At 38.9% G+C, this 19,501-nt stretch overlaps 3 protein-coding genes and 2 non-coding genes across 6 annotated transcripts; 2 read left to right on the top strand and 3 right to left on the bottom strand.

Annotated features, from left to right (window-relative positions):
• The first annotated feature begins 1,167 nt into the window (after positions 1-1,167).
• LOC125213118 (pentatricopeptide repeat-containing protein At2g22070) lies at positions 1,168-5,330 on the top strand. Of its 2 annotated transcripts, none has more exons than XM_048113495.1 (4): positions 1,168-1,270; positions 1,379-3,962; positions 4,443-4,681; positions 5,116-5,330. In XM_048113495.1, the coding sequence occupies exon 2, from the start codon at positions 1,471-1,473 to the stop codon at positions 3,799-3,801; it is 2,331 nt and encodes a 776-aa protein (XP_047969452.1). In that variant the 5' UTR covers positions 1,168-1,270; positions 1,379-1,470; the 3' UTR covers positions 3,802-3,962; positions 4,443-4,681; positions 5,116-5,330. The 2 variants fall into 2 exon arrangements, with proteins under 2 accessions (XP_047969452.1, XP_047969445.1); XM_048113488.1 differs by having other exon boundaries at positions 4,424-4,681.
• A 1,601-nt stretch (positions 5,331-6,931) lies between these two features.
• Positions 6,932-9,923, bottom strand: LOC125209068 (putative disease resistance RPP13-like protein 3). The gene is made up of 2 exons (XM_048108667.1): positions 8,249-9,923; positions 6,932-8,175 (listed from the first exon to the last, which is right to left on the bottom strand). Exons 1-2 carry the CDS (start codon positions 9,086-9,088, stop codon positions 8,131-8,133), a joined length of 885 nt encoding a protein of 294 aa, XP_047964624.1. The 5' UTR covers positions 9,089-9,923; the 3' UTR covers positions 6,932-8,130.
• Positions 9,924-15,517: 5,594 nt separating this feature from the next.
• On the top strand, positions 15,518-15,591 carry TRNAV-AAC. The gene has a single exon. It is a non-coding gene; the product is annotated as a tRNA-Val (tRNA).
• A 224-nt stretch (positions 15,592-15,815) lies between these two features.
• TRNAY-GUA lies at positions 15,816-15,899 on the bottom strand. Its single transcript is given in 2 exon segments — positions 15,816-15,851; positions 15,863-15,899. It is a non-coding gene; the product is annotated as a tRNA-Tyr (tRNA).
• A 196-nt stretch (positions 15,900-16,095) lies between these two features.
• On the bottom strand, positions 16,096-19,222 carry LOC125201744 (probable glycerol-3-phosphate acyltransferase 8). The gene is made up of 2 exons (XM_048099984.1): positions 18,519-19,222; positions 16,096-17,122 (listed from the first exon to the last, which is right to left on the bottom strand). The coding sequence occupies exons 1-2, from the start codon at positions 19,149-19,151 to the stop codon at positions 16,253-16,255; spliced, it is 1,503 nt and encodes a 500-aa protein (XP_047955941.1). The 5' UTR covers positions 19,152-19,222; the 3' UTR covers positions 16,096-16,252.
• Positions 19,223-19,501: the final 279 nt, after the last annotated feature.

Here is a 19,501-nt window from a genome sequence, read left to right as displayed (position 1 = left end):
TTTTTAAATTTTTTAAAATCTTTTAAAAAAATTTATTAGTTTTTCTTTAAAAAAAATTTATTGAAATTTTTTTTCAATTATAGTTCATTATTACTCTGGCAAGTTTTTATTGAAAAAAAAATTAAAAAAATTTAAAAAATAAAAAAAATTAATAAAAATGTATTTATTCAATAAAATATTAAATTAATTGTAAATTAATCATAACAAAAGATTTAGAAACTGTATAATGTGTGAAATACGTGAAATGTGTGTAGTGTGTAGTGTGTGAAATATGTGAAATGTGTATAGTGTGTGTAGTGTGTGAAATATGTGAAATGTGTGTAGTGTGTGAAATATGTGAAATGTGTGTAGTGTGTAGTGTGTAGAGTGTGAAATGTGTGTAGTGTGTGAAATATGTGTAGTGTGTGAAGTGTGTGTAGTGTGTGTAGTGTGTGAAGTGTGTGAAATGTGTGTAGTGTGTAGTGTGTGAAATATGTGAAATGTGTATAGTGTGTGAAATATGTGAAATGTGTATAGTGTGTGTATTGTGTGAAATATGTGAAATGTGTGTAGTGTGTAGTGTGTAGAGTGTGAAATGTGTGTAGTGTGTGAAATATGTGAAATGTGTGTAGTGTGTGAAGTGTGTGAAATGTGTGTAATGTGTGTAGTGTGTGAAATATGTGTAGTGTGTGTAGTGTGTGAAATGTGTGTAGTGTGTGTAGTGTGTGAAATGTGAGTAGTGTGTGTAGTGTGTGTAGTGTGAGAAATATGTGTAGTGTGTGAAGTGTGTAAAATGTGTGTAGTGTGTGAAATGTGTGTAGTATGTGAAATATGTGTAGTGTGTAAAATGTGCGTAGCGTGTGTAGTGTGTGAAATATGTGTAGTATGTGAAGTGTGTGTTGTGGCTATATAGTGAATTTATCTTATTTTATGACTATTTGGAATTCAAATTTTCTATCTTTGATATGGAATTCAAATTGTGGAATTGGAAGATTTGGAATTGCAATTCAATTTCAAATCCAAACATTTTTGTGGTGCCAAATATTAGATTTAGAATTGAAGGCTCCAATTCCAATTCCACACCTCCAATTCCATGTTCCCAAACACAACCTAGGAGTAATTCCTATGAGACTAGTTTAGAAGCCCAAATAAACTATTAGCCCAACTAATTATCCCATATAGCATATCTCTGTTTCTGGTTACCGATTTATAACATCGATTTTCAGCTCCTGCCTCCCAGACTGCCACAAATCTTTGTCATTTTTTCTTCCATTTTCGCATAATACACTAGGTAAACATTTAGCATGTGTTGCTGTACGAATCGATTCCAAATCCGGCTAATAAATAATTCCAATCTAGCTCTTTTCATTCGATTTATTATTGGACACTTTGTTTTCAGCATCGCCGCCTTGAAATAATGAGGTATGAAGCAAACAGCATTGCCGCAGTTTGGGACGAAGAGAGCTAATATTTACGTTTCATCTCTTTACCATGTCGAATCGGGAAAAGTATACTTCAATTCTGCAAACAAGCATCCAAACCAGACGTCCTTTCGCTGTAAAACTAGCACACGCCGGCATAATCAAGTCCGGCCTCAACTTCGGAGTCATCTTGATGAACCGTGTCATAAACGCATACGCGAAAACTGGATTTCTCTTCGAAGCCCGCAAAGTGTTCGATGAAATTCCCGTCAAGAATGTGTCTACGCACAACACCCTCTTGTCAGCTTATGCAAAACAGGGGAAGACCCGCCAAGCGCTCGAGATATTCGACGAATTGCCGCAACCAGATTCTGTTTCCTGGACCGCTCTGATCGTTGGGTACAATCAAAAGGGGCGTTTCGGTGCTGCTCTCGCAATGTTTATGGAGATGATCAACCGTGGCTCGGTACCCACGGAGTATACATTCACTAATATTCTCGCGTCGTGTGCAGTTGTTGAAGCGTTGGATGTGGGAAGAAAGCTGCATTCTTTTGTGGTTAAACTAGGCTTGTTCCGTGCGGTTTCTGTTGCCAATTCTTTGCTTAATATGTATGCAAAGTCAGGTGATGCAGCAACAGCAGTGGCTGTGTTTGAGAGAATTGAGCTGAGAAATGTTTCGAGTTGGAATGCTGTCATCACATTGTATATGCAGAGAGGTCAGGTGGAAGAGGCGTTGGCTCAATTCGAGCAAATGGAGGAACGTGATGCGATCTCTTGGAATTCAATGATTGCAGGCTACAATCAGCGAGGCTTTGATGCCAAAGCTCTGGGAATGTTTAGGGGAATGCTCAACGAGTCTAGGCTGAAACCCGATAAGTACACACTGGTGAGTGTGCTTTCGGCTTGTGGAAATCTTCAAGCGTTAGCATGTGGGAAGCAAATTCATGCTTATATTATTAGAGCTGAGTTTGACACATCTGGACCTGTTGGGAACGCGTTGGTGTGCATGTACTCAAAATGTGGCAGTGTTGGGTTAGCTAGGAAGATGCTTGAGGCGTGTGGGACATGTACTCTCAATGTCATCGCGTTTACAGCTTTATTGGACGGATACATCAAGGCTGGAGACATGAATCCGGCTAGGGAGGTCTTTGATTCCTTGCAAGAACGTGATGTGGTGGCGTGGACAGCAATGATCGTGGGGTATGCTCAAAACGGGAGCAACAATGAGGCGACTAAGCTCTTTAAATCAATGTTTGAAGAAGGGATTGTGCCTAATAGCTACACCCTTGCAGCTATGTTGAGTGTGAGTTCAAATCTTGCTTCTTTAAACCACGGGGGGCAAATCCACGCGGTTGCAAAGAAATTGGGGGAAATGTCATCTGTTTCTGTGGGGAATGCGTTGATCAGCATGTATGCAAGGGCTGGCAACATCACATCTGCAAGAAAGGCATTCAGATTGATACAACAAATAAGAGATCCAGTCTCGTGGACTTCAATGATCACCGGTTTAGCCCAACACGGGCATGGTGAGGAGGCATTGCAGCTCTTTGAGGATATGCTGTTGTTGGAGATTAAACCGGACCATATAACCTATGTTGGGGTGCTATCAGCTTGCACGCACATGGGATTGGTCGAGAAAGGGCGTAGCTACTTCACAAAGATGATAGATATCCATGGAATCGTGCCAACCTCTAGCCATTGTGCTTGTATGATTGATCTCTATGGTAGAGCTGGACTTTTGAATGAGGCTCAAGATTTTATACTTAACATGACAATTGAGCCGGATATCATAGCTTGGGGTTCGCTTCTAGCGTCGTGCAAAGCTCACAAGAATTTGGAGGTTGCTGCAATGGCCGCTGAGAGGATGATTTCAATTGATCCAGACAACAGTGGAGCCTATTCAGCTTTAGCAAATGTATACTCTGCTTGTGGGAAATGGGAAGAAGCAGCAATAATAAGAAAGTCGATGAAAGATAGGAAGGTGAAGAAAGAGCAAGGGATTAGCTGGCTGCAGATCAAAGGTGAAGTCCATATCTTTGGTGCAGACGACGCTCTACATCCACAACGAGATGCAATTGATATTAGATTGACAAAGATTTGGGAAGAGATCAAGAAGATGGGATATGTTCCGGACACTGATTCAGTCTTGCACGATCTTGATGAGGAGTTGAAGGAGCAGCTTCTCAAGCATCACAGTGAGAAGCTCGCTATCGTGTTTGGAGTGATGAATACGCCGGAGAAGAGTACTCTGACTATCATGAAGAACCTTAGGGTGTGCAACGACTGCCACTCTGCTATCAAGTATATATCAAAGTTGGTTGGGAGAGAGATTATTGTTAGGGATGCTACACGCTTCCACCATTTTAGGGCCGGGGCATGTTCGTGCAGGGACTACTGGTGAAGCATGTTGGCATCAACTACGCCTCCATCATGCTCCCCGGCTTCTCCTCTTCATGATAGACCAAGACCTCAGATTCCTCCAGTCGAGGCAGCACGTTCGCCTCAACTCTGCTAGGGCTCTTCCATGCCACACCGTTGAGCTCAACTTCTCCTAGAACAAAGGTATTCTATCTAACAGAGGTGTTGCACTTTTTCAGCATAGATATACTAGGGAGTAATGCGTTGCCTCAAACACCGGTGTGTCGGTGAAATAACAAGTGGTCAAACCAATTTGACCAGTTGAACCTTGAGATAATACCTTCTTCACTTACTGGCCAACTTAAATTCAATTGTTTGTTTGTTTTCATTTGCCAACACAGCCTGCCCTATAATATAAAGTAACTCTTGACATTCGTATAGTGATTACAGTCCTCTCTTAGATCGATGTGTGATATTTGTTTGGTTTCATTTGTTCAGGCTACCCTATAGAGTACATGGGTGCATCCATTATAACTAAATTTCTAACTGGAATTGAAAATTTCTAGTTGAGATGGATACACTGTATGTACATGAGTGTACATGAGTTTTTGCATATTTAATCTCTTTTCATTTGTAACACTATTTATATTTGTGTTGTTGTTTAGGTTGATGGTTTTTTGTCAGGTTTAAACTATAGTCCAACTAGCATCATGCTCATGAATGTGCCGAGCATTTCGAAGCTGCAATGGCACCCATTTACTATAAGTTCAAGAAGCAGTTTGGAGAGTGATAATGTAACGATCATCAAGGTGTAGGAAAATGGACTACTAAACTCATTGACTTGGTTGATCACCTACTCCGCCCGATCACCTCGATGTTTCCATTGAAGGGATTTATGGACATGCCTCAACTGATTTGCTAAGGTATGCAATCCAATATATACTCTCTCTACTTTATTCTCGCATCACTAAACACACTACTGCATAAAATTATGCATCAAACAAGCAAATGGATCACTCTGAGAGTTTGAGTGTTATATAAGTTGTTCAATATAGATTACAGAACGTCATTCAATTTCATTTTGAAAAATTGAAACATGTTTTGATGGTCATAGGTAGTATACTCATCAAATAAAAAGACACGCAATTTCTCTTGAAGTCAAATAGACCATAGAACATAAATGCGAATCTATTAGATTTAATGTTGAGATATTCGCATATGAATTGCTTGATTATGGGTTGCACCTTACCATATATCGGTTGGTTGATCTTAACTCCAAGTATCAAGTACGCTTCAATGAGACAGATTAGTCCCCTATCCTCGTAAAATCTAACATCAGGCACACCGTTTTCTGCAGGTGAACGATCAGGGATGTCGGGAACAGAAGCTGTTATATTCTAGGAATATCAATCAAGACTTGATGTGTTTTTCTTAGATTTCATTGTTATGTGTAGAATAGTTTGTTACATGATAGCATTGCATGCATCTCCCCTGATTGAAGGATTATGTATAACCTCTCCACATTGTGCATGATTTTCACTTTGTTTTGATATTAATTTACAATTTTCATATTCTTGCAATACTCTGCATATTTGAAGTTGAGAAATGAAAACTAAGCAGTACAAATAGTATGTTACCATAAGAAAATACTATAAAATTAATATCTTTAATTTGATCATATTATATTTCTTTTTAATGTAACCACAAGTTATATGATCACTTATTAAAGAAGATCTATAAATGCATTTCTTAGTCTAATTTCAGACTTCATTTTTTTGGAAACAAGGGACAGCCATGAAACAGATCTGATTTGCAAAACAACTTTATTAGAAAATACTAAGGGAGTATAGAGTGGCCCATCAAAGCGGAAGAATATAATAAATGATTTTAGACTCACATTTTTTAATCTTCTATAATGATTTGAATCTTTGATGCACATAACAGATTTGATTTGTTTTTTAAATATAAAAATCAAATTATATTATAATCCTAATAGATAAAGGATATACAAAATTTATAACTGATAAAAATATAACAAAATATGAACGTAATTAATTCGTGTAGGATTAGGCTTAGGCTCTATAAATTGATACAGCCACATCACAATACTGAAATTCCATACACACTAATCAATCATAAGTATAAAATAAACAGGCATGGCATCAAAGTGTATGAATATTTTGTCTCTCATCATCACCATCGTCGTCGTCATCCTGCTTACTCTCTCAACCCAAACCAAGCGAAGGCGAAGCAACCCGGGTTTTGTGTTGCTAAAACCTAAATCTTATCTTCAAAGTAATTATCTCGAATTTGGTGCTTGGGATGAGTCGATTCTTGAATTTTCCATCAGAACCTATCAAGAAAATTTTTGGGATCAGGCCCAACGGAAGATGCGATGTTGAGACGTTGTAGTTGATTCATTTTTTTAGTTCTTTTTTTTTTGTAATTCAAGTTTTCTGTCTATTGATTATTTGATGAAATATGTTACAATTTAAATTATTATGAGCAACATTCTAGCACAATCCTCAATTTAATCGCACATTTAAACTAGCGTGCAACTACATAATATAATATTTCAAAGCTTACCAAACTCGATATATAGTAGTCATAATAAAATGACGCATATCAAGTTCATTAGCTGATTGTGATTGTGCTTATGCAATCAACTCTAATTACGCCTCTCATCTAGGTCGGTTTCTATGTATATAAAGTAAATAAGTATTAAGTTGAATGAATAATTACACCTCTCATCTAGGTCGGTTTCTACGTGTATATATATGATTTTGGAATTGGTTAATTGCTTATAAAATCGCAAAGTATGTCATTTTTGGTTTGTCCTAAATTTTTCAAAATTTTAATAATGAATCACAAAGTTTCAAAATTTTCAATTGTCCATTTAACCAATGTTGTTTTATTGTACTCCATTTTTTAGTTTCTTAGTCTTAAGATGACATCGTTTATTTGTCTACGTCGTCATATTAATACATGACTACATCATTATTCATCGAAATCATTAAAAGTTTTACATATATACACCAATTTGTCGAGACATTTTCCCAGAAATAAATCATCGTGGAACAATTGATACTTTTTTAAAATATCATAATTTGGTGTGGTACTCGATAATAAAATTATGACAATGGAATGTACTCAAGTTAGAAAAAATGAACATATAAATGAAATGATAATTTCTCTGCATTTCTATTTATCCCTTCCATATGAGTAATCTCAACATACTCTCAATTCTAATAAAAAAATTGGAGATCTGAATCACAGAGCAATGGTTGGAAAATAAAAATATACAGAGATGCCAAATTAAAAACAAAGGATGCAAAATCACAAAACCAACTGACTAGTTAGTTTGCATCCTTCTTTGTAACAAACAGTCATCCAAATGAATTTCCACAGAAAAACAAAGATCTTCAGATGTCTCAACAGTTACACCATACAAAAGTCACACACAAGTCTTGATCAAGTAAGTATACCAACGATACATGTAAGTTTAAAATGAATATTAAGGACTAGACTGTGTTGTATATGAACAAATGTAGCATACTTTTGATTGCTTGGAGTTTAGCATTTGTACCTTTTTGCTTCTAATATTCTATAACCACTTTGAGGTCGCAGTTTTCGTACTCCTCTTGTTGCGTCTTCTGAATTTGTTGTGCTGAGGCCACGACAGAAGCGCGACATCTACTTATGCCAATTACTTGGAGGGTCGGGATATCTCCAACGTCGCATGGGATTTCCTCTAAATCATTGCATCCGGTTACATACAACTCCCGGAGAATAGGGAAGTTGGTCTCATCAGCTCTCCAGTGCACTATATTTAAGAAAATGAGGCGCAGACATAGCAGCGAACGAAACTCATCTCCTTCTGTCACCTCCCACGCTTCTTCCTCTGCCTCCCCGTCTCTTTCAAACACACAACCGCTTATTACGAGCACTTCCAGATTCTGTAGCGCACATAGAGTTGTCAAGAAACTCCGGAACACCACACAACCAACTAGAATCAACTTTCTAATATTACATGGAAATCTGAGTTGGTGCAGAAAACGGCTACCGTCTTTATTCAACTCAGATTCGCATCTTAACTTTTCGAGTTTGTGGAGATGGCTAAGATCAACTTCAGTGTCGGGTGAGTCGATGTAATAGATTCCTAACTTTATGACATTTGGGATGATCTCAAAGAAACCACTCCTAATCAGAGAAGGAGTTATCCTCACAAAGTAAATCGTCTGCAGTTTCTTACAAGCACATCTTGTGTTGTATCCATTCCCAATTTCAATTGGTGTGTACAACTTAAGATGTCTTAACTCAGACATCTCCCATATCTCAGATGGCAAACCAAGCGTTGTCGGTTGTTGACAAATCAAGGTTTGCATATTCCGCAATCTTGATATTCCAATTGGAAAACCTGAAGTGCACGAGAAAGCTAAGTAACGTAAGTTGACAAGTTGTAGTATTTCTTTTGGGAACTCTTTGTATACCTTGCTCATTACATCTAGCACCCGAATCAATCTTAATGCGGAAAAGATAGGAGATAAAAACCAATTTTCCGCGCATATAAAAGATCGAACACTTGATATCAATCGGGGTGAAGCACACACATCTTCTATTCCAAATGGTGAGAGAATACTAACACGGCGCAAGGAATTCTTGACGTTTAAAAACTTCTCCTCGTTAGCCTTTCTTATGCATAGATCCCTCAAAAGATCATGGATTGAGTAACTCATTGGTTTCCCATTCTTCTTTTTTCGTTTAACGAAAAGTAGATTCCTCTCCACCAGAGCTTTTAAGTAATCCTCGGCCTCGTCCTCCAAACTCTTATCTCCATTATATTTCACAAATCCTTCGCCTATCCACATACTCTTAAGTCTAGATCCCTTAATCTCGTAATCTTCTGGAAAAGCTCCCATATACAAGAAACATGGTTTCAAGCGAATCGGTAAGTGGTTATAACTCAAGGAAAGTATACTGGAGAAATGCTCGTCCGATTCAACAATTGAAGCTTTTACATCTGTTGAAAAACTATACCAAACATCTCTTGATCTTTCGACCTTTGACAAGAGCCCTCCGATCACATGAATGGCAAGAGGAAGCCCACTGCAATCGCTCCCAATCGTAGCCGCCACCAGTTGCAATTCGCCAGGGCAATCCTCTTCCCCAAACACAATCTGGCAAAGTAAATCCCGACTCGCAAACTCATCTAGCAACCGCACATGATGTAGACTCTTCGAGCCTGCAACATGTTCCGCCACATCAGACTCTCTAGTGGTGATCACAATTCGACTCCCATCCTTATCACATCCCAGACTTTTGTGCTCCATATATCATCCAACACGATCAGGTATCTTCGCTCAAACAACCGCTTATACAATATATCTCTCAACTCATAATCTCCGCATCCAGCCAGTTCATCGCTGACCTTTTCACTCGGGCCACGAAGAAGACTAAACAGAATTTCCCGCATGTTGGGAACTTGCGAAATCGCAGCCCATCCCCGATAATCAAAGTGAGACACAATACACGGATCTTCATAAATATTCCGAGCAAGGGTGGACTTACCGATACCTCCCATACCAACGATGGGGACGATCTCCAGCTTCCTCTCCACATTCGTGAGACGATCCTTCAATTGCAACAGATCTTCGTCAACTCCCACTAAATCTCCCTTAAACCTCAGGGAAGAAGAAGAAGAAGCACTCTTTTCCTCACATTCCACCAGCAAATCTGGTGTCAGATCATGCAAGAAAGCCAGCGCAGAATCAAGCTGTTGAGTTAGTTGTTGCAGATCTGGTGTGGAGAAGGTCAAGATCTGGCTTTCTGGGTTGGAGAGCATTTGATGAAGCATCTGTGATTCAATGATGTCTTCTGTTTTATACACTACATCTCTGATTTGGCTTTCCAGACTTGCTGCTTTGGTGTGTGGAGAATTTTCAAGAATCTGGATCAGAGATTGAGCTTTGTGGAGGAGGGATTGGAGTTGGGGTTTGTTGTGATCAAAAGTCCAGTGGGTTTGTTGAGGATGTAGGATTTGTTGTAGGATGGTGATGAGAGATTGAAGATTGTATGCCATTTTTTTTACATCAGATTTCTTGCAGCAATGAGAGCAAAAAAAAGACAGTTATCTTTGTTGACTGAGATTAGAGCACAAGCTATCACTCATACCAGTAATCCACTGAGTATGGTCTACATATATTTACTCAATTATTGTGGCAATATAAGTAATACTCTTTTGTACTCTATGTTACTGGTTTCATTTTTTTTTTCAAAAACTTTATCCTCTGGCCGTTATACTCTTTGTTCATTTTAATTTTTAAACCTCAATTTTTTAAATCTCACTTTTAAATTTCAAGTGAAAAATATTACTTGTACAGTATGAGAATGGTCCACTGGGTGAATTTCAATTTCACAAATTATCGAAAAAAATCATGAAATCAAATCAGATTAAACTTGCATATACAAGAAACATGGTTCCAAGTTAAGTAAGTGATTATCCTTATCGAGGCTCTCCACTTTTAATCCATCAAATGACTACATTATTATTCATCGATATCAACAAAAATTTTACACGTATACACTAATTTATCACATTTGCCTAGATATAAATCATCGTAGAACAATTGATAACTTTTAAAATATCATAATTTGGTGTGGTCCACTAGGCACCGAGCTAATTACCTTTTTTTTTGTAAACCATATAGCAACAGCTGTTATTTACCTGAACTTACATGTACTCATAAAATAATAAAATTATGAGACTCAAGTTAGAAAAAAATGAATATCTAAATGAAATGATAATTTCTCCTTATATTTTGTTATCCCCTCTTCCATATGAGTATTTTTATTTCATCATACCAAGGTAAAAAAATGAAATGAAAATAAGAAAATCATTCTATCCTCTCTTATACATTCCATTACCATTCTATCATTCGTATAAGGCCCATCGAATAATTTCTCAGTGACATTAGTTTGTCCGAACTGATTTCACCATTTTTTGCAGCTTCGAGCACATGCTGAAAAGCCATATCAAAGACAGTGAAAGAGTGAGTAGTTTTTGCCAGTTATAAATTGTTCTCCTCTTTATTTCCTTGACTGACGGTAATCGATATTTCTATTTAAAATTTCGGAATAATGGTGTCAATTTTGCTGTTTCATGAGAAATTTGGGAAAATAATGTTGTTTCTATTATTTCAGGACTGATTTTGTTTGCGAAATTCTGAAGTTCTTTGTCAGTTAAAATTGATGAAATGTTGATTTCAAGTTGTTTTTACTTCTAAATTGTGCTGCTGCAGTTTTTTTTTTAATCTGCTGGTTTTTGCTTAGTTGTTTCATGAATTGAATGCACATTCTCACTTATCAACTAAGCATTTTCTCCCTTTGCTTATAATCCACCTTCAAAAATTTATTTAAATGTTCAATCAACATAAAATCCTCAAATGGTGACTACTATAACACTACACTGTTGATTCATTTATTGGAAATCTAACCAAAATACCAAGAGTTCACTCAATCCAGAGGTTTCTTACTTTGATTTACATGAGTAGCACTTTGTTTTCAGCAGATTCAAATACTCAGAGCTCTCCTGCAAATCAAAAGTTGATTCAAGGTCTACTTTCAATTTAAAAATCATCTTATTAGCTGAATACTTGCCTCTGTTTCCTCATGATCATACGTAAATTCCTCATCATTTGTATCCTCGTCGGCGCCCTCGCCTATAAACTCAATATTAGTGCCAATTTTTCTGTAAAAAGTTATAGATGATCATTATACAAAGCTGCTACAATCTTCATTGCTCCTTGTCATTCACATATAATACCTTCATCATAATCCTCTTCTTCCGTATCGTCATCATTCTCTTCTCTCCTCATTTGTGTCCTCATCAGTGCCCTTGTCTATATCCTCAACATCAGTGCCAATTTTCAATAAAAAAATGAAAGGTAATCCTTGTGGAATGCTAGCTACTACTCTCTTAATTGCTATAGTACCTTGATAATTCCTTCTTCGATTGGCAATTTCTTCGTAATAATCCTCTTCCTCAGTATCCTCATGATCGGATGTATATTCACCATCATTCTCTTCTTCATCATCACTCTCGCCTGTATCCCCAACATTAGTGCCAATTTTAAGTAAGACTTTTAAAAGATGATCATGAACAAAGCTACCACTGTCAACGTTCACATGTAAAATACCTTCAGAATCATCACCTTCGTCTGCATCCTCAACATTAGTCATATATTCATCATCATCATCATCAGTGGTGGATCTGCCGTAATGAATTTGAAAGAGGAGCATTGTGCAATGTTAATACTAAACCAATAACAGCTATGATTCCATATGATTCACTCAACTTATAATAGCAAACATAATCCCAAAAAAGTCACAACTCTTAAATTCAAAATAACTCAATAATGCTAACATTGGTTTTGATTTTTGAACATGCGGATAGAAAACGCGGTGTCTCACCTGTCCAGCTCAGATAAGTCGAAATACCCTCCGTACCTGAAAATTGATTGAAATTATGTCTATTGTGAGCCTAGTCAGAATTTGTTCTCTCAGAATTATCTTGAGATATGTATTAAGACAAAGAAGTAATTTTGGTTTGCAGTCGGAGGACTAATCTTACACATCTGAAAGCAGTTGGTTTCTCGTAAAAAGAAGAAGAGGCAATAATGTTGTAATCGGCTGACACAAGTCAAAGCTAAAGGATTGCAGTCTACTAATTCAATCTCTATGGTACATGCATATTGATCCAGAAAACCAGGCTCGTCGATCTTTCTTAGTTTGTAGCAATGTTTCACGCTTAGGTATTTAAGCCTAGGGAGGCTTTTGTATCCCGGTTTCCATTGCACCAAATCACTCTCTTCAATTAGAAGAAACTCAAGACTCGAAAAACTATAGCTTTTTGTTTTCCAACATGAACCCCAGAAGGCATAGGATCGCAATTTGAGCACTTCAAGATTTGACAAAGAGCCAATGGCATCCATGTATTTCCATGGAAAGCCCATGCCACTCAAATGTAACCTTTTCAAATTACGTGGCAACTTCAATGTCCCTGGGGTCATCGGGAAATCATGAACACGCTTGACCACAGGATTTGTGATACTGAATTTGAGTGTCTCCAAACATCTGACTGTTGAAATGCAACCAAAGCAACTCAAAAGGTCGTTATGGTCATCATAAGGTGTCAGCTCAATCTGTATTCCTAATTTCTTTATGTTAGGAATTCTTCGGTAGAGTCTCAAGATAGTACAAATGCAAGCATTCACACCCACGAGCGTTGAGAGCTTTTTCAATGAAGCAACATGAGATGGACCTACAAGGCTCTTTCCCAAAATCTCAATATGCTCCAACTCTTGCATGTCCCATATTTGAATTGGTACATATGATGGAGCTCCACAACGTCTAATGATCATGTGTGGATGGACAATTAAGACTCGAAGGTTGAAAAGTTTGGATATGTGACGAGTTCTCCATTGCACGTTAGAGCAAGGTACTTTAGTTGGACTAGTCAAAGAATTTCTATTGGGAAAGTATAGAAACGTTGTGTAAGGGCATCTATCTTCCCTAGCAAGCGGAAACCGACATCCATAGAGATTGGATACCGGTGGTAAGGACCATAGAAGAGGAGAGAACGTGCAGAGTATGCACAGTTTAATCTCACTGAGTCACAAAACTCATTCATGCTAAATAAAATGTTATTTTCAAGACACAAGCCACGCTGACCTTTCAAACATTCTCCCAAGGCATCAATCAACTTATTTATGACATGATAAAACTTGGTCTTACTAGCTTCTCCTCTACACACGTGCCGCCACGAAGAATGAAGCCAGCAAGTTTTATAAATGCTAACATAAATCTCTTGTGAAGTTCTATTCACGCTCTTCAAGTTGTGTAAAACAAGACTGTAGTGGAAGGCTAGCTCTCTCAAACATTCCCGATCATACCATAACCCTTCCGCAGTGAGCATAGTCATGATCTTGTAAGTGGGATTGTCATAATCTTGAGGGAAAACTCCCATAAAGAGAAAAAGGCATTTTAAGAGATTGAAGTAAGTAGTTGTAGCTTGGGAAAAGTACCTTTGATATTTCATTATATGCATCCGTGAAAACTGAATTTCTCTTTTCTGCTACTTTATTCTAGTAGGCTGGGTCTCTATTCTGCTCAGATTTCAATAGGATGCCGGCAACAGTGAGTATCAAGAGAGGGAGACCTTCACAAAGCTTGGAGATTTTGGTGGCAGCTTTGTGGAGTTGAGGAGGGCAAATCTCATCACCGAACACCTTCTCACATAGTAGATCCATACTCTCTTCGTCGTTCAAAAACCGCACCTCATATAAAGAATCGTTATACACATAAGCATTCATCACTTTTCGATGTCGACCAGTAAGCAAGACATGAATACATCCACTTTGGATGTCTCTTAAGGAATCTTCCAAGAAATTCCATACATGTGTTTCCCAGACATCATCCAACACAACGAGGCAATTCTTTCCATCCAATCTTTCTTCCAAGCAATAATCTATTTCCCCATCTCCTCGTGTGATTCCACATAGTTGAGCGAGAATGCCTCTTGAAATTTGATTGGTCGGTTCAGGAACTCTTTCCAGGGTGACCCATGCGCGACACTCGTATTTGCTCTGAATTTGTGGATCTTCGTAAATTTGCATGGCAAGAGCAGTTTTTCCAACGCCTGTCGTTCCATAAAGTGCAAACGCGTACTTCCAGCTGGGAGATCCATGCATCTCGATGAGTTGGCTTTTGAATTGTTGGAATTGGTCTGATAATCCAATCATCTTTGAGTTGGTTCCGGGAAAACCAATGACTGAGGAAATAGGTTCGTCTTGACTCTAATTCGTAAATGTAGTCCTTCTCCATGTCCTTGAGAGTCTGGTTCAAGGAATGGACATCATGTTGCAGACTCTGTAGATCAATGGAGACTATCTGAGGAAGAGTTTCGGATCGGGAAGGAATCTGTTGAGTGAGAAGGGATTCCAATGAGTCTTCAAAATTCCATATTGCCTCTTTGATTCTTCCATCCAAGGCATTCACCTTCTTCCTGCTCCTGCTCGGACTAGTGTTGTCCAATCTTTCCAGAGTTTTTGTCAATGGCTTCAACTTCTTGTAGACGCCTTGTTGATTTGTTGAGACCGGCCAACGAGGCTGACACGAGAACAACGGAGAATATTGTCGATTGTGTTCCTAAGAGATTTCACAGCACCATAAGCTGTCATTTCTCTGATATTATCAAAGCTGGTGGTGGACTGGTGGTGGTGGAGTGGTGGTGGAAGAAGGAATAAAGAATGGAGAAAATGGTGTATGATGAGATCTTTGGTGGTGGGGAATGTGGCAATGGTGAAAGAATATATGTGATTGAGCAACTTCCTTAATGTGGACAGTAATTGATTGTTGTAAGGTATGAAGGAAGAGCTGTGGTTTGTTGTTTTGTGGACAATAATTAGCTGTTCTTTATTCAATTGAAAAGAGCGATATGAAGCTAATAATCTGGAACTTTTATTAGAAAAACTGGTAAAGGTGGATACATTTATTGTTTGTTTTATGTGAACGTGGACATGTGGTTTCTTGTTTACTAGTATTAAATTGTGTATGATTATTTTAGAGCTGGAATCACCTGTAAAGAAAAAGTTAGAAAATCATGGAGAATAGAACATTACAATAATCGAGGAAACAACGAAGGGAATATACATGGATCACAGACACAATGAGTTATATAAACAACGAAGGGAATACAAGATGGTTTCGTGGTGTAGTTGGTTATCACGTCAGTCTAACACACTGAAGGTCTCCGGTTCGAACCCGGGCGAAGCCAATATTGGTTTTTTTTTTTTGTTTTTAAGATTCAAGTCACTTTGCCTGTCTACCATACTGCCATTGGAACTGAGGAAACAAAATACTAGATTATATATTTAAATTCATCTTACTCTAAATAATTGAAGTTGTAAAAAGAACAAATAATGAAAGCTTTTAAGGTGTATGGCTGTGCAAATATGAAATGTTATTTATAGCTCAATCATTAATTAAAAGAATAAAAAATCCGACCTGCCGGATTCGAACCAACGACCTAAGGATTTCATCACATACTACAGTCCTCCGCTCTACCAACTGAGCTAAGGTCGGTTGCTGTTTGATTGTCATTGGATAACTTTACTATCATAAACTAAGAGGCCAAACAAAATCAGTATACATTCTCTAATTAGAACTACATAATACTCGTTGAATATAAACCCTCCTGCATTAATTTTATGAGACACAAGATTTCATCTATGAAGTTCAAACTTCAAACCAACAGAAAGAAAATAATGAGGATTTTGAATGATACAAAGAAACAATAGTATAGTTATATCCTTATAGCAATGAAATATTATTCGAAAATGTGAAGCACGAGTTTTACAGCATCCAACACATATTGCTACACAGACAAACAAATATACTACTAAAACATGAATGATACTGATGCATCATGGTGATGATCACGATTTCTTGGAATACATGGACTCCACCTTGCCATCATTCCCACCAAGCAGCATATACTTATCCTTCCTAGTCAGCTGAGTGCACTCAAAACCCAGCGCATCCGCCAAGATCCTCTGCACATGGTTCGCCACCTCGATCGACGACTTCCCCCCGGCCTTCACCGTCATCTCCTCCGGCAGCCTCTCCAGGAACGTCACCTCGTACGTCGGCCTCGGGTTCATGAAGTAGAAGTAGGCGTCCCAGAACTTGACCCCCCTCACCGTCGTCCCGTGGAACATGCTCTGCTTCAGGTTCACTGCCACCGGCACCACCCGGTCGCTCAGCTCCGCGAACAGCGCGCTGAACCGCAGCAGGTACGGCTCCCTGCACGTCGTCCCCTCCGGGCACACCACCAGGTCCCCCTTCTGCAGCAGCGCCTTGATCATCGCCGCGTCCGCCTCCCTGTCCCGCGTCAGCGCCACCGCCGGGATAGGCGACAGCAGCCTCGACAGCTTGCTCACGCTGTACGTCACGCACGACACCTTGCGCCCCAGCGCGATCGCGATCACGATGGGGTCCAGGGCCGTGCGGTGGTTGCACACGTAGAGGTTGCCCGGGGAGCTCGGCGGGGGCGGATTGCCCTTGATCACCAGGTTGATCCCCAGCATTGGGTAGGTGTAGCGGACGATGCGCTCCGGGAGAGGTAGGTTGAAGTAGACGCGGACCAACGAGAGGACGAACCCGAATGGCAGCCAAATGTAGGTCACTAGTGCGTTCAGTGGCGTCGGTCGCTGGACTAGGCGGCCGTCGTGGAAGATCAGCCGGCTTTTTAGCCGGTCGACCGGCAACGGCTTCGCTGTTTTGCTCGGGTGCACCATGTACCCTTCCTGTTCAACATAACCATTACTTGTTACACAGATCAACCACGGTAAAAATAAATGAGCTATATTCCTTTTCGAATTGTCACAAGATAAATAAATCAATTACTCTTGTCAAAAAAATCAATAACTTTAAATGGAAGGAAGGAGTAAATTGACTTTATCCAAATTTAATTGGAGGTGCAGGAGAGAATATATATGTCACATGACTGTCCATCTCTGGTTGCAGTTGAGAAAATACTGTGATATTTACTCACATTAAATTAGCCAGCTTGATGTGATAAAGTTTCGAAATAAATTTGGACACATGCATTGTTAAAAGTTGGGTTATTAATGTTGCCTCCCTTTTAGGTCTCAAAGCCCAACTACATTTTACAACACCAGCAACTGCTACATTTATTAGATGACTCCAATATAATTAGTAGTCGTATTTAATTATTTTAGATTTCGTTTTCAATAACGTTTATGTCCTTGTCTAGACATATAGATTAGTACTATTACTATTTGACCATATTAAGTATGATTGGCCATAAACATTTAATTTTTTAAAATTTCAAAGATAATAGTAGTACTATATTTAGCATTTGGCATCACTCTATTGTTTTAGTTACTTATTAAATTAGGAATATATTCTCATTATGTGTATCTATGTCCATATAGCTTTTCCCCTTTTCTAATAGATAATGTTTTAGAATGAGAAGTAGTAACCGAATCCCCAACTTTTCAACTTATTGGTTAGAGATAGAAATAAATGTCAATATACAGTTAACGGAGGGATTCATTCACCTGCTCATTTATTTTCATTGGCATATTATACAAAAAACATGTGATGAAATTTAATGCTCGTTGAAAACCAAAAACATGCAAGAAAGCAAGTCATCATGAATATGTACACATTGACAGATATAGAATCCTACATAAATCAAGAAATATTAAACAAGCATTTTCGAAAACCATTGATCTATGTCAAGTCACCATCCTTCTACATAATAGGAGTACTACTATAAACAATATTTTTCTCCTAATTTACCGAAATCGACATAATTTAATCAAATTTCAACGGATCAGGTCGTTCACCAACATTAATTCGAATTATATGGCTAGTCAACCTACTGTCACAACTCACAAGAATACATAAACAATTCCAAATTAAGTTGATGATATTCTAAGCTATGAAATTCAATATTAGCGCTGTGCATTATGAAAGTATTGGCGATTTTTGATGCTCCGATTGAAAATAAATTCCAAGTTCAAATCAATAATTAATTAGGATAATCACATAGAAAATCAACCGACAACAGTAAAATCTCAGTTAATCACATAGAAAAGCATGAGAAACACCTTCAATTTGAATCGATTACTCAAAATTGGAGCTAAAATGTAGAAGGAGAAGAAGATAACTAACCTTGCAAATTGACATGAAATCGTGGTCAGATTCCCGATCTCCGATTCCGATATCCGGCTTCTCCTCTCCGAACTCGCGCAGCACCCCCAATTTCTTCAAATCCCCGACCAAAACCCCTGGTTTCTTCACGAATCCCGTCGCCTTCTTCGTCTTCGGATCTACCTCGATCTCCGTCCCGATCACCTTATCTCCGCCCAAATAGTCCTTCACGAACGGCTCCACCATGATCGTCGGATTCGCCGTGATTATCACTTTCCTCTGGCATTTCTCGAACACGGCGTAGCTCTCCGGCCGCACGTCGGTGGCGTAGAACCGCGGCAGCACGGCGCGCGCGGCCAGCTCGATGTCGCGCACCTTGATCCCGGAGAAGGAGATGTAGATCAGCATCTGGATGGCGAGGGCTTCGGAGACGAAGACGTAGGCGACGGCGATGAGCGGGAAGGAGAGGAGGAGGATGAGGCCGCGGAGGAGGCTGCCGGCCTCGATCGCCACGAGCATGAAGTAAGGGAAGGAGGAGCGGGAGATCAGGAGCGTTCCGTCGAGATCCGCCGCGATTGAGTGGCGATTCGAGCTGGAGAGGTCGCATTTCTCGATTGAGGGGAAGCGCGCCGCGGCGGCGGCGGTTTCAGCCATTTTCGTCTCTCTCGAAGTTTCGGGTGTTTGGGTGTGTGAGGGTTTGTGGAGAGGTTTATGTATGCATGAATTGTGTGTATTAATGAGTGTAGGTGTGATTTGTTGGGGAGGGAGTTATTAGAGTTTTAAATGAGGATGGAGATGTCAATTGACAGATATGCCCTCTTTTCGGTGGTTTTTTTTTTTTTAGTTACAGTACCTAAATATTACTCTTTTTTTTAAAGTTTAAATACTTCGTCTAAATTTTTGTTCACTTAAGATGACCCATTACTAAATATAGAAATCTCTTTTGTCTCTACTTTACTCTCTCCACTCAACACACAAAATAAAGTTACCGCTTAAAAAAAGGG

This window comes from Salvia hispanica, chromosome 1, assembly GCF_023119035.1.
Source record: "Salvia hispanica cultivar TCC Black 2014 chromosome 1, UniMelb_Shisp_WGS_1.0, whole genome shotgun sequence".
In the NCBI taxonomy this organism is placed as follows: Eukaryota; Viridiplantae; Streptophyta; class Magnoliopsida; order Lamiales; family Lamiaceae; genus Salvia; species Salvia hispanica.
Note: the sequence above shows the minus strand (reverse complement) of the source record. Positions and strands in the feature narration are given on the sequence as shown.

Bases quoted from the DNA above. Each gene is read 5' to 3' on its own strand.
- LOC125213118 (XM_048113495.1), top strand. From the start codon at position 1,471: ATGTCGAATCGGGAAAAGTATACTTCAATTCTGCAAACAAGCATCCAA.
- LOC125209068 (XM_048108667.1), bottom strand. From the start codon at position 9,088: ATGGAGCACAAAAGTCTGGGATGTGATAAGGATGGGAGTCGAATTGTG. The intron at 8,176-8,248 runs GTATACAAAGAG...CGTGCACTTCAG, and splicing joins TGCTAGATGTAATGAGCAAG to GTTTTCCAATTGGAATATCA.
- LOC125201744 (XM_048099984.1), bottom strand. From the start codon at position 19,151: ATGGCTGAAACCGCCGCCGCCGCGGCGCGCTTCCCCTCAATCGAGAAA. The intron at 17,123-18,518 runs GTTAGTTATCTT...TATGTTGAACAG, and splicing joins ATTTCATGTCAATTTGCAAG to GAAGGGTACATGGTGCACCC.